Genomic DNA, 13104 nt, shown 5'->3' with positions numbered 1-13104 from the left:
GATTTAAATGCAATTCATGAAAAATATGTGAGATGGATATTTATATTCTTTTCTGTTATTTTAATAATAAGTTTGAAAAACAATTTAAATTTCATATTTTCAAAAAAAATAAAAAAATACTTGACAATACTGATCATATGGTCACGGAACTAGTATGTGACGGATAATTACTCTGAAGCTAAAGCGATAGTGTCATGTGGCGACATCTAGTGAGTAATTGGGCTGTGTTGTCTGTCAGTGGGAAAGAGGGAGAGGGCGAGTCTGCTTCATGGCGAAAATAAGGGTGATGATGAGTAGTAGTGAAATTGAGTGAGTCACACCGCCGTCTTTCAAGTGACGTTCGTGTAAATTTAGTCACATAATCACGAAGTTTTACTGGTTTCCGGTGTGACGTGAAGAAAAAACACAACGAAAACATCAAAGAAAGAAACAAGACATTTCCCCTTGACTGACTGATCAGGGTTGTTGTTATCATCTCATCCCTCTCACCAAATATTTTCTTGTTGTTGATCTGAGCATCAGCTTATCATCAGCTGTTGGCGAAAAACTTATCTCCTCATCTGAGAAGAACCACAGAAAATTCAAATTGAAAAATAGAAAAAATGGAGGATTTGGGTGAGCCTATATGAAATTAATCTATTTGATTTTAATACCGTGAAATGTTAGTATAAATATCGCCATATTGATTGAAGAAATCAAATATATTTTTTTTTAAATTAAAAATTGGCGTTGAGTGGATAATAACAGTGTCCCGAGAGGGAAGGGTGTCTTGTTTTAAAAATGGGAGTAGAGGTATAATTCGTTTTTAAGCTTGGAAAATGTGTAGTTACCACTTACCAATATTGGTAGGCTATATAGTAGTGGTTCTCAACGTGGGGCCATATGGCATGGCCCCCTAACCCCCTTGTGGTCCTGGAATATTCTAAGGGGGCCCCATGGTTGGAAGGGGAGCCACGACAAGGGGCTTGGGGGGGGGGACCCACAGAGAGTTGTGAAGAAATAAAGCTTTTTCAAGTGAAATGTGGTGGGGAAAAAAGTGACTACTTTCGTTACCCGGCAAGAATACATTTTGGTGCCCTCCTGTGTAATGTAAAAGAAGCAGTTTAAGGGTGAATTGTTTCCCCTCCAGTTCAGTGCCAGGTAAATCTGCGTCTTTCCCCCCCCCCCTTCCCACTCTGAGTTTTGGCCTGGGGCCTCATATCCATAGCTGTCTTACATGATGACATCTGGTACTATGGTTTTTGAATGTGAATGTGTAAGCCGTTATTTCCATCTAAATGTTGGGGGGGGGGGGCACAGAACACGTCATTTTGTCTGGGACCCATAAAGTTTAGACTGCCATGTATAAAACACAAAAAGGAAGCTCACTGAACTTTAATCCAGGGCAGGCACAGATCCAAAGTATCTAGAGGTTCGATTTATTGTATAGGTTTGTCTCAGACCTATTTTTCCCATATAAATCTACTCTCAGGAAAGATTATCAGCCATCTTCTAGATCCAGGCCAAGGGTTCCAGAAATCAATTTTATTCATAACATTTTTGTTCATTATAAATTTAGTTTTGATTTAATTGAATTCAATAAGTATTGGGAGGCGGCCTGAGTAAAACACAGGGGTTACGAAAATAAAATATGGGTCCATAAGAGAACCATGGGCTGAAGGTTGAGAAACACTGGGCTATCGTATTTATGAAATAGGCTAACTAAGTGCATGGAGTGTTTATTCCGCTGTTAAATTTACTACTCAAATATCATATTATGTTTATTGCATAACAGTCAGTGGTATTACAGCTGCTCGAGTACCCACAGTATTTTGCAGTGTGAGACCAAGCAACTCCAGAAACCGAAATTTCTCACAAAAAGCTCTAACAGAGCACCTATGGGTAGGGTCAACTCAAGAGCATTAACTGCTTAAGAAATGTGTGATCCACTCTCCAGTGCCACCCTTTTTTCATTCATGGGCTGTGAAGACCTATAAATACACCTGTGACAGTTAACGCATAGACTCTGCAAGGAATATATAAACGCCCATTGTAGTTGAGGTGGGGGAGGCTAAAAGTCTCAGGGTAAAGTGTTTTTCGGAAGTCCTCTGCCTGCTAGAAATTAATTGCCTGCCAATTTACGTAAACATTCTAGAAAATTTTAGCTATATTTCATTGCTATGAGGCTAGGGTCACAATTAGAAACAAAAATTTATTCTGTCGCCTGGTGCCAGTGTTCATATTGGTGAACAAAAAACAGTTAACTTTAGCTCCCTTTTTTTTATCCAATGCCCCCCTCTCCTTGCCTTCCTAGTTGTCTCTGTATCAGGCTCCCTCCCCTCTGAAGTGCTCAAGTGGGCCTATGCTTTAAGACAGCACTGCCCACTGGTCTAAAACAGACAGAGGCTAACCTGCCTTAGTCTATGAATTTGGGGAATGAGTGGTCTGGAAAATTAGATAATGCAGCAGACAGAATTTATAAGCTTATAGCCCACAGACAGTGAAATCATGAATTCACCTGTGAAAACCGTTCATATGCCCCTGATATACCAGAGGCACTGACACAGCCGTCATTTCAACTTTTTCCAGGGGGGGGGGGCAAAGCACATGTACTCAATGTATGTGTGTATGTATATATTTGTATATACCATTTTTAGTGTATTTTCAAAAGCCGGGGGTGGGGGGTCAACAGGCCCCCCTTCCCACTCTAAATGACGGGCCTCCACTGAAAGGAAGAAAACATTTAGGGGGGGGGCAGAAAAGTTACTGGTCGTCCCGTAACTCAAGCACGTACACAGAAGAGGGAATGATTGCATTTTCAAAAATTATTTAGGGGGCTTCAAATAAATGGCCTCAGCCCCAAGGTTCTGTCGACTACGCTGATTACTATAAGTTGGTCACTGCGAGCAAGCTTAACAACCCCCTTCCCTTCCAATAGCCTATTAAATTTTCCCCTATCTCTCTTCATTTTAAAATATGGGGAGCCCTCTCAAAAGAGAGCCAGCTTTCATTCCTCACAAAAACACCCTTTTGAAAAGTCTTATTCGCACACTTAGTCATGATCCATCTCCATTCCAAAAGATCCATCTTGTCTGTCCGAATCATATTAGAATCAAATTCCGAACTGCACTTGACAATAAGCCAGTATAAGCCAGTTTTTGTAAATATAGACAACAAGGATCTCTCAGACCTCAAAATTTCTTACATAAAGCTCAAGATGAACACACAGATTTGAAACACTTCTGACACCCCAAGTGAGCAGACCTTAGCCTTAGACCTTAGACTTGTGTATTGCCATATGTGTTCTGGATATCTTTCAGTTTTAGGGTTCCCATAGCGGATTGATCCCTTGGAGAGGTTAACTATGATTTGTTGAGTTCACGATTTTCTGAACTGAAGTAAAATGCAATCAAAATGTGTCTTACATAAAGTTATGGATTCTGGATCCTGTTTAAAGTGTTGTCTGGATCATACAATATAAACAAACTAGCTATAGTACTTGGCACTGCCCAGGTTTTCTCCATATACTTGGCATTGAAGTGACAAACTTTTGTAAAGGGGTGAACGTGTCTGAAACAAATTGGTTGGGAACTATGGTAATCAAAGTAAACATTCCAAAAGTCATTGTTGAGGTCCAGGAACCATTGTTTCCTGACAGTGTTTTGCCCAGATCTGATGAACTTTTAAAATAGCCTAGTGTTAAAGTTGGGTCCTTTTTGGTGTACAGGCAAATAAAGGCAAATGCTTCTCTAAATTTTTAACTAAAAATTAATAACTTCTCTTTTTTTCTGAATAAACCTAATTTGTGAATAAATTTACGATTCTAATTGATCTAAAAGGAGGTTCAGGTGATGACTACATTCTTCTTGACCTTCTCAATGCAAAATTTGATAGGTGGCAACCAGTGTTGTAGGATTTGAACCACTGTTTTCCAAATGTCATGAATGGGGAAAAAAGCTGGGGAAAATTTTCATTTGGCTATAAACTATTGGTAAAAAAATATTTAAAATTATGAAAAAGATGAAATACGAAAGTATATGATCCTAAAAATGTATATTATTAAAAGAAAATATTTTTTTATGATATAAAGAGTTATCTTTTTAAAATTTGAAAAATGGGCTGGGGGCCCCTCCCACATGGTACTACGGAGGAGCGGGACAAATATTTTGCAAATTTATATTTCTCATAAAAAATAAAATGTTACTTATTTTGAAGTTTTATATATTTTTTTTTTCTTATTCCAAAAGTGACAAGGTTCCTGCTCTATCAATTGCACATTTTATAATTTATGAAGAGAATTTTATGAACATTTTTGTAAAAAAGTTCCCATTCCTCCCCGCTCTCCCCTAATTGAAATACCTTTGACATTTGCATCACTTTATTTGGTGGACAACTCTAAGAATATATCCTTCGAAATTGTTGCAAGTAAAATGGATTTGATAGCTGTTTGTGATTAGTGATTACATTCTCAAAATTAGTTCTTGTATTGAAAAAATAATTCGACAAAAAAAATAGATAAGTTATAACTAACCTAATGAAAGTACAGAAGTATTTCGACTTGTAAGTGTTCTTAGTACCAGTGCTTTACAAATCCCCGTGCCAGGTTGCCATGAAAGAGATCAGGGAAGTCCCAGAAAAAATTGAAAAAAAATACCCTCGTTTTTAATGTTTTCTTGCGAAAAAAAAAATACCATTGCTCCTAAGAAATTTGGCTGGTTCATAAACTATTTTTCGATTTGTCAAGACTTGCTAACTATCCAAAAGCAACAAATATTTGATGAAGATGCTTCAGCATCTGGATTAATGTGTAATTTATTCGTAATTCAAATAGTATGGCTGGGACTATACTGAGTATTGTATTTGTCTTGTAAGCCAAATTACTTGTACTGATTTTCATGAGTAACTTTCAGAAATGGAATCAAGCTCGTAATTGACATTGCCCATAAAATATTTAATTTAGTATATTGGGGGTTTTTTAATTGGGGGAGGGAGGGGTAACATAATCTATTCTTCCTTTGGGAAATTTTTCCTTCCTTCGTTTTTTTTAATTTTTTTTTTTTTTTTTTTTTTGTACGTAATATCACTTCAAGGATCATCTTTTCCCATTAATGCGCTTTTTCCCAACTCCATTCTGAAATTTTGTGATTTTGTTTCTAAAACAAACACCGGATCTTTGGTTGTTGTGGAATTGTATCTTCAGGTGGCACAGGTGCTTCTTTTTTTAATGTAAACCCCCCCCCCTCTCTTTCCGTGTTTTTACCGCTCTTGTCATTGTTTTCTTTCTTTTCTTGAGTTATATTTGCAACTTGTAGTATCTACTGCCAAGTTTTAGTTGACTTCCGGTTCTCTTCCGAGTTACTTTGCTATTTGTGTATCGTCATCCGGCCGAACACATGTGTTTGTAATTCATTCCTTTTCAATGAGTGGCTAATGAAAAAAAAGAAATAAATATGCAAAGAAAAACATTTGGGGACGATTTCTGTTCTTTGACAGTTGACGATTTTTGAATTTCCGAAATTCACGCAATTTTCATAATCCACTATGATGATGCGAATTATTAATTCCACTTACATTTACTATAAGCTGGTATAACGGGCAGCATAAAATAACGGACAACTTTCCCAACTTTTCTCCAATTTTTAAATTCAAATATCTCAGCGAATGTTGCAGTTAGAAACACGTGAAGTTTTTATTTGTTGGCCTCAGAAGAGACAGGGCTGCAACGAAACATTTCTAATTTGGTTTTTTAGGACGGAGCGTCCATATGAAAATTTAGATTTTTTTATTTTGTGACACTATTTTCACTCTCAAAACTGGTACAGGGTGATTTTTGAACACATTTTGAAAATTTTTTGAATTGAAACCATTCCTATATACGATGAAGGGTCGATGATTTAAAGTCCGGGTTAGGACTTACATGACACCCTGTATATATGTTTGTTCGGCACTATTAAATTTTCAGACGTTCTTCCTGAGTCATGTTCACGACAGTATCAAATCTAAGCGCAGCATTCTAATAACACGACGTGTAGTAATGTAAATATACCTCTAAATATCTTGGGTAGTATTGCTGTTTTTTCTCAATCGAAATGGAAAACAAGTACGAGCGCTAATTGAAAAAGAAACTTTTGCGACGCAAATTTTATGTGGTGTTTTTATGAGTGAAAGTTTAAAGATAAGGTGCTAAAACATCTGTATAATTCGTGTTTTTTTTTGCTTTTTCGAGAAGTGAAAAATTCTATATTTATTATCATTTCAATTTTTCTGAGTAGTAATTAGCCAACATATGATTTTTTTCATTCAATCTCGCACCCTAAAAAATGCTCTCCCACACCCCCGGTTAAAGAACTACTGTACTAGATTAATGGCCCTGAGCATTAATCCAAAAATGAGACGGTAATTTCCAATATAAAAACAACTGGTATAAATAATTATTTTTTTCCTGATGGAAAAATTTCAGAACACAAACTTTTTACAAAGATGAGGTCGTGATTTTGTATTTTAATGATTCCATACATTTTTAAGGGTCATGTGTACCATGTTTTAATGAAACTTCACTATTGTGGCAAATAAAATAAAAAAATAGTGATGAGAGACCTACACAAAATGTTACTCAACCTAATGCATGAACCTCACAGGAAATATTATGATCTTAGTTCTGTTTCTGTTCGATTGCGCTGGGACCAGCTGTGAATCAACAAAGTAAAGTCATATTATGACAATATTTATTCATCAATGGGCACTACTTTTATGAAGGTAGTGACATTCCAAGATACTGATACATTGATCTCAAATTGCGATAAATTGGCCCAGAAAGCATTAGGCTCCATTCATACCCTTGGATTTTTCCCGACTTGAGTCCAGTCGAGATCAGAGGAATGTTTATGAGGTGCATGTGCGGTCTAGTAGTAGTTGTCCAATGGAGATCCTTACTAAAGAAACATCTGAGGAGGCATTCGTTTCTTCGTTGAGCTACCAATGATGTTGGTGAAAGAGTGATGTGAAATAGGCTAGAAAAGTTGAGATGGTGCATGACCTTATAAAAGCAATGTCAGGATGAATGCGTGCTGTAATTCGTGCGAAAAAGCGTTCAACAAAATATCGGAGTTTGTGACAATTTTTGGTTTTAGTTAGTCAGTATATAAAAAAAAATGAATGAAAATATTAGCGGGTTGATGCTGGGCTTCATTTTTTTAATCGAGTCATTTTAATTATTATTTCGACATACATTTTAAGAAGAAAAAAACCTTGACTCTTCTTTCAACATGCGGCTTCATTTCTGTTCCTGTTTTTTCAAGGTACTATTTTTAAATCCTATTATTATAATGCTAATTAGTGCAAGTTTGCTCTCACGAAAGAGAGCCCATTAAGTTTTTAATTTTTTTTTCTTTTTTGATGGGGGAAGGAATCATGACACTAATTTTTTCCTTTCAAAAGGTCAAGAAGAACTAATTTTATTTTTTGCAACCTAACGGTCTACTTTTCGAATACGGGACCCGAGCTGGAATAGTGGCTTTCTCTTACTGATCCTATCCACTAATTGATAGAAATCTGTAGATATACTTAAACGTATTTCTAATACACTATGCGGAATGGTTATACAGTAAAAAATCCGTTATAACAAGATCTGACAATCACGGGAAAAGGGTAACGATGAAATTATAACGGGCTTCTTTTTATACGCGAATTTAAATTGTTTTTGCTCTGTTGGGTAATAGATTTCGGAAAGTTCTTGCTTTGTCTTCATTATAATCGTCTTTCGGAACATTTGTTCTAATATTTGTAAATAAACAGGGCTCCAGTCGTAGAATTGATTTTAGGAGTAACAGCAGTTGATTCTTTTTTGAGTCGTTTTTGCATATAATTTTGTATTCCCAAGACCATTTAGTCAACTGACCGAACAAATAAAATTCTCATCGCTCATTCAATTCTATGACTTTATGGACTCAGTAACTTCTTTCCTCTAAACCAGTGATTCCCAGCCCTTTTCAGGCCATGTCCCACCATAGCATCTGTAAAATTCCGATATCCCCCCTTCAGGGCCGTCTTAACAGCATCATGGGCCCCGGGCCAATAGGTTTTTCTGAGGCCCTACCTAGAAAATTCTCGAAAATTTCAATTAGTTCACATTTTTGTGAGGCTCCCGGACCGTGCCTGGGTGGGCCCATGCGTTAAGACGGCACTGTCCCCCTTTCAGCACTGTAAAGGTACAGTCCCACGAGAGTTTGCTAGGCGACCCTTGGTAAGATAATAAAAATCTGTGTCAGGATCCACGGTCGCCTCGGGGAAGCAATAATTTTTATGGCTTTCAATACAAAGGCAGCGGAACGAGCGTCTTCCTTTGAAAATGACCGAACAAGTACGGATTACTTCACGCCAGCTGTGGTTTTTGCGGTTTACGTCCAACAAAGACTTTTATTATCTTTAGACTTTCATTAACTTTAATTATCTTACCAAGGGTCCCCTAGCAAACTCTCGTGGGACTGTACCTTAAGTAGGAACTTTGTCCAGAGAGTTGCAACAACCCCCCCCCCCCCCCCCACTGTGAAACTTCATAGTAGTTTCATAACGGTTCCTTTTTTTTGCATTATAGGCCTATTTTTTAAGTAAAAACTAGTCTTGATTCCATCTTTAAACTTTTCTACCTCGTCACCCGGGTCTTTTGTCCCCCCCCCCCCCAGTTCTGGTCTTTGATCATTTGTGTCGCACCACGGTCATTTTCTACACACGAGAACTAATTAGACCGGGACCTACAAATTATTGCCGAATCCGAACGAGCCTTGTTTTTTTATACACATCGAGGGGTTGGTGCGCTAACCCCTTCATGGGGGAACCGGGTATCGAACTCGCGACACCTAAACCATCCTTTGGTACTTCAGGCGAGTATCTTATCGACCTGGGCTACCGCGCCCAGTTCTGGTCTTTTCCCCTGTGACTTGCAGTTCTTGTTATTCAAAAATTGATCGCCTATTTACGTGGAGAAAGCCAAAAAAGCCATTTACTATGTCTTAACCCTTTAAGCAGCAATTAGAAATCACTAAACCACCCTTCAAATTGCCATATGTTTTTCCATGAGGGTGGCGCTTTCTTCCTATTTTCAGCAGGGGCAAACTAAGGGGTATAGGGGAGAAGTTTTCCACCGAGAAATCAACTTTGCAAAACATCTTGTCAGTGATACAATAAGACGCTTTTATGAAGACGAGAGATATCTCGTCAATGCCGCTTAAAGGCTTAAACAAGAGTTCTTAATCTATGGGTTGCGACCCATACCTGGGTCGGGCGTCCGAGATGGATCGACAAATTAGCTTACAGTCCTGTTATAAATGTAATCATTTCACCAACGGCTTCATTTTTTTTTTAAACCGCACAGATCCATGGGTCGCAAAGTAGATCACATTGGGTTCTGGTCGCGGCTAAAAAAAAGGTTAAGAAATCCCCTGGTCTAAAGCTAAAGACCGAGAAAGAAGTCACCAATAATTTTTTTTAATTGTATTGATATGAAATGGTGTGCGATGTATATCTTTATATAATCGTTTTCGCAGCCCGGGGGATACAGGAGGTTTTGGGGGGCACTCATGCTTCCGGCACAACTCAATCGGTAGTAAATTGCCTAGGGTGATAGACCGGGGTTGTGCTCGGCTTTAATGAATGAATGAATTATATGAAATGTGTGGTGGGTGTTCTAAAAAGAGAGAGAGAGTGTGTCCCAAACCCTAATAAAAAAAACTCATTCTCAAATCGTCCTCTTAAAAAATCAAATTATCTCCTTTCCTGTTGGGACTGCTCCAAACGGAAGGGTTTTCTTTACATGATTTGTCCAGCCGCTTGAAAACGACTTATGTAAGTTTCTGCCGAATAAGCCTTGGCAGTGAAAGGTAACCATAGCCTGTAAGCGACTGGAAATAATAGAAAGTCGAATGAATTTCAATACAGCTTTTTTTTTCAAAACTTATACACGTAGTCATTTACGATGAACCCCCGTTACCACAGTGGTAGTCGGCTGAAGTGTTGGTTTTCTGTAGTTCCAAGCTTCGAGGGGTGAATGCGAGCCGATCTCCCCGTTCAAAAGTCTCGCCACAGAGAGCAACAGGGCTGCAACGAACTGTAAAATCTCCAATTATTAACTTCACTCATGTTCGAAAAATAGGTGGCAGATGGCAGCACTACACACAACAAGCATTACACAGAAACAAGCTTCACATTAGGTTCACAACACGGACACGCGCATTTCCAACATGTACCAATTCGTTAGAAGTTCTGCAGAGGAATATGGACGAGGTGCATGTTTAGTAGTCATTTACGATGTGTTTCACTAATAAGATAACTAATTCAAATAGATATATAATAAAAACAATTAATTTAAGACAACCATAAGTATTCTTTGTAGGCATTGTATAATATTTTATCATGTATATATATATTTTGTTATGTTATTTTGTTTATATACATATTGTTTGTAATTGCATTTCTAATTTGGTTGCTGTATTTTTGAAATATATAACATCCATATTTGTTATGGGCATCTTTTTCTCAGCCACCTTGTTGGGCATTTTGCCTGTTGTGGCATTTCATTTGTGTTTGAAGTTGTTACATGTCTTGAATGTATGTTGGGAAGCCTCGAAATAGGGAGAAGGAGATTAAAAATGTGACATTTCGGTGTCCATCTTTTGTTGAAAGTACAGGGTCTTTATATTAAAGTACCACTTTGAAATGGTCATAAAAGGAAAACTACTGGACAAAACGTTATCAGACTTGATAATAGTTTACAGGAGGTCATGAGATTCAATTTTCCCGGAAAAAAAGTTCGAAAACTCACCACCAGTTGGAATGGTGCTGTATGTAATATTGTTAAACGAAATAAGACTCGATGACATCGGTTTAAAATGTTTTTAATCGTTTCTAAAACGTGTTACAAAGCATGTTCAATGCGGCGTCCACCATTTTCTGAAAGCAAGTTAAATCGCATTACTGCGTTCTCAACGGTAGCTCTTAGCATATCAGGAGGAATGTTTTACGGACATGTCGGTATATCGCAATTTTCAATTCCGCCATATTAGTTTATCACCATGAACAGTGGCTTTGAGGTAACCCCATAGCCAGAAGTCACAGGAGTTGAGATCTGGTGACCGGGGTGGGAAGTAGCTTATAATCTGTATTTCGTTTAACAATATTGCATACAGCGCCATTCTCCGCTGGTGGTAAGTTTTGAACTTTTTTTCGGAAAATTGAATCCCATGACCTCCTGTAAACTTTTACCAAGTTTGGTAACATTTTGTCCAGTAGTTTTCCTTTTATGGCCATAATTTTAGAGAATATTGTTTTGATATAGCGAACACGCTGATTTTCAACTCGTAGTAACCGAAAATATTTTATGTATCTTAAATTAGCTCTTAAACAGTCGTCTGCAAATCACTCGTGGTAGCGAGATTTTCGTTATAAACCATACTTATTTTATCGAACTTTTACTGTAATCGAATTTCCATGCCGATGAATAACTTACTGAAACATTATGATTTTTTCCCCTCCTGAATAATTTTTTTTCCCACCTATAAAAATTGTATTAGTGATGGGTCTGCCGCTGTTCAGACGCCTTCATCTTGTCTGGAAGCGTTCCTGCCAGTGTCTGTATTAATAAGTTATTGCCATTTTCAAGGTGAATGTTGCTGCGCGGCTCGTGAATCAAGCAAACAAGCCTCCAGCCTTGGGTTCCCGTCCTTTGCTTTTATTATTTTTTAATAGAATTCGTCATTTCTTTTCTTCCTTATTCGCCACCCTCGCTCTATCGGTACTGCTGTTCTGTACGAAGTAGAAAATTTTGTGGGAAGTTCCATTCTTATGTTGGTGGAGCATATTCCTTTCGTGTGTTATCTCATTGGCGTCTTGCCCTTCCCATTTCCCCCATAGTAAAACAGATGGCTGCTGTTGGCGCCATTCCCCAATATACCCTCTTTTTTTTTAACTGAAGCGCCCTGGCGTCATTTCCTAAAATAAAATTTTGGGAAGGAGAGAGTTTTATTAGTGCGCTTATTTCAACATCATTGCGTCCTTTTTTTTTCACTATTTCCTCTTTGCCAGTTAGAAAGGCATTTGATTTTTGAATGTCGAACTTCTTTTCATACCAAATGATATGTACTGTTGACACACAAGATTTAATTGCTCGTTAGGCATTTACCCAACGGGCAATAATAGTGACATAAAACTTAAAATTTGTTTCTCCCTCTAAAACAAAGCGAAGGAAAAAAAATCACTTGAGTCAGCGCATAGCTATGCTCAGTTTGTATTGCGATAAATGGCCGTGTTTATTAGTTATTCTTGAATGCAGTATGTTATGAGGAATATTTTCAAGAGACTGTTTAACAGTGGTGAATGTGGACGTTGAGAAGTGAATTGAGGTTCCCCCCCTTGTAATGTTTCTTGTGGTATTAGAAAGCTGGAATTCCATAGTAATTTTGTTGCGAAATGTTGCGTGTTTTTTGGATCAATTAGTGCTGCTCTTTTTATCTTAATAAGAGCGACTGAATGAGTTGATTGTATAGTTTAAGTGTCTCTAATGTTTCAAACTCTCAAGTCTCGTAGAAAAAGAAGAGATCCGAATTCTTTTTTTGTAGATTAGGAGGTTGCAGAAGCAAAAGATAATCCTCCTTTTAGCGAGGCCCGCTTTCGCAAACTACTTTATCTTGGTTAGAATCTCTTTCCAAGATCTGCCGAATTTGTATTCTTACTACATACTAGTTCCCCCATGTGTGGACTATTAAAATCATTTGAAATAAATGCCTTTTTTTTTTCATCCTCCATGAATACACAAGTTTTTCTAGCCGAAATATTCAATATTGGTTGGCAGTCTTTCAACACGATATTTACATGACCACAAAAATTCAGGCCTCAGCCACTTACATTTCCAATATGGAAGACAGAGATAGCAGCACTTCACGAACACGAAATACACATATTTCTGACATCATAAATACGCCAGGGCCACACTTCTCACAACTTTTTTGGCATGTTCCGCGATTCATAAGAAATTCCCCAGAGGAATGCTTACGTGGTGCATGTGTGTTGTAATAGCAGTGGTGTTGGTTGGAAGGATTATATGACGTGTAATGAGGCACTAGGGTTTCTGAGACC

General features: G+C 37.7%; 1 protein-coding gene across 1 annotated transcript in view; it reads left to right on the top strand.

Moving 5' to 3' along the window:
• The first annotated feature begins 250 nt into the window (after positions 1 to 250).
• Pax (paxillin) overlaps positions 251 to 13104 on the top strand; it is a 61298-nt gene continuing 48444 nt past the window's right edge. Inside the window, exon 1 of the mRNA XM_089250704.1 lies at positions 251 to 615. Coding sequence (XP_089106830.1) covers positions 603 to 615 — 13 coding nt within the window. The 5' untranslated portion in view covers positions 251 to 602. The remainder of the gene's footprint in view (positions 616 to 13104) is intronic.

The sequence above is a fragment of the Pholcus phalangioides genome, unplaced genomic scaffold (genome assembly GCF_987345545.1).
Source record: "Pholcus phalangioides strain wild (caught in Gottingen) unplaced genomic scaffold, Ppha-v1.0 ptg000024l_1, whole genome shotgun sequence".
NCBI lineage: Eukaryota > Metazoa > Arthropoda > Arachnida > Araneae > Pholcidae > Pholcus > Pholcus phalangioides.
The sequence above is the reverse complement of the archived record's forward strand: the minus strand, read 5'-3'. Positions and strand labels throughout refer to the sequence as shown.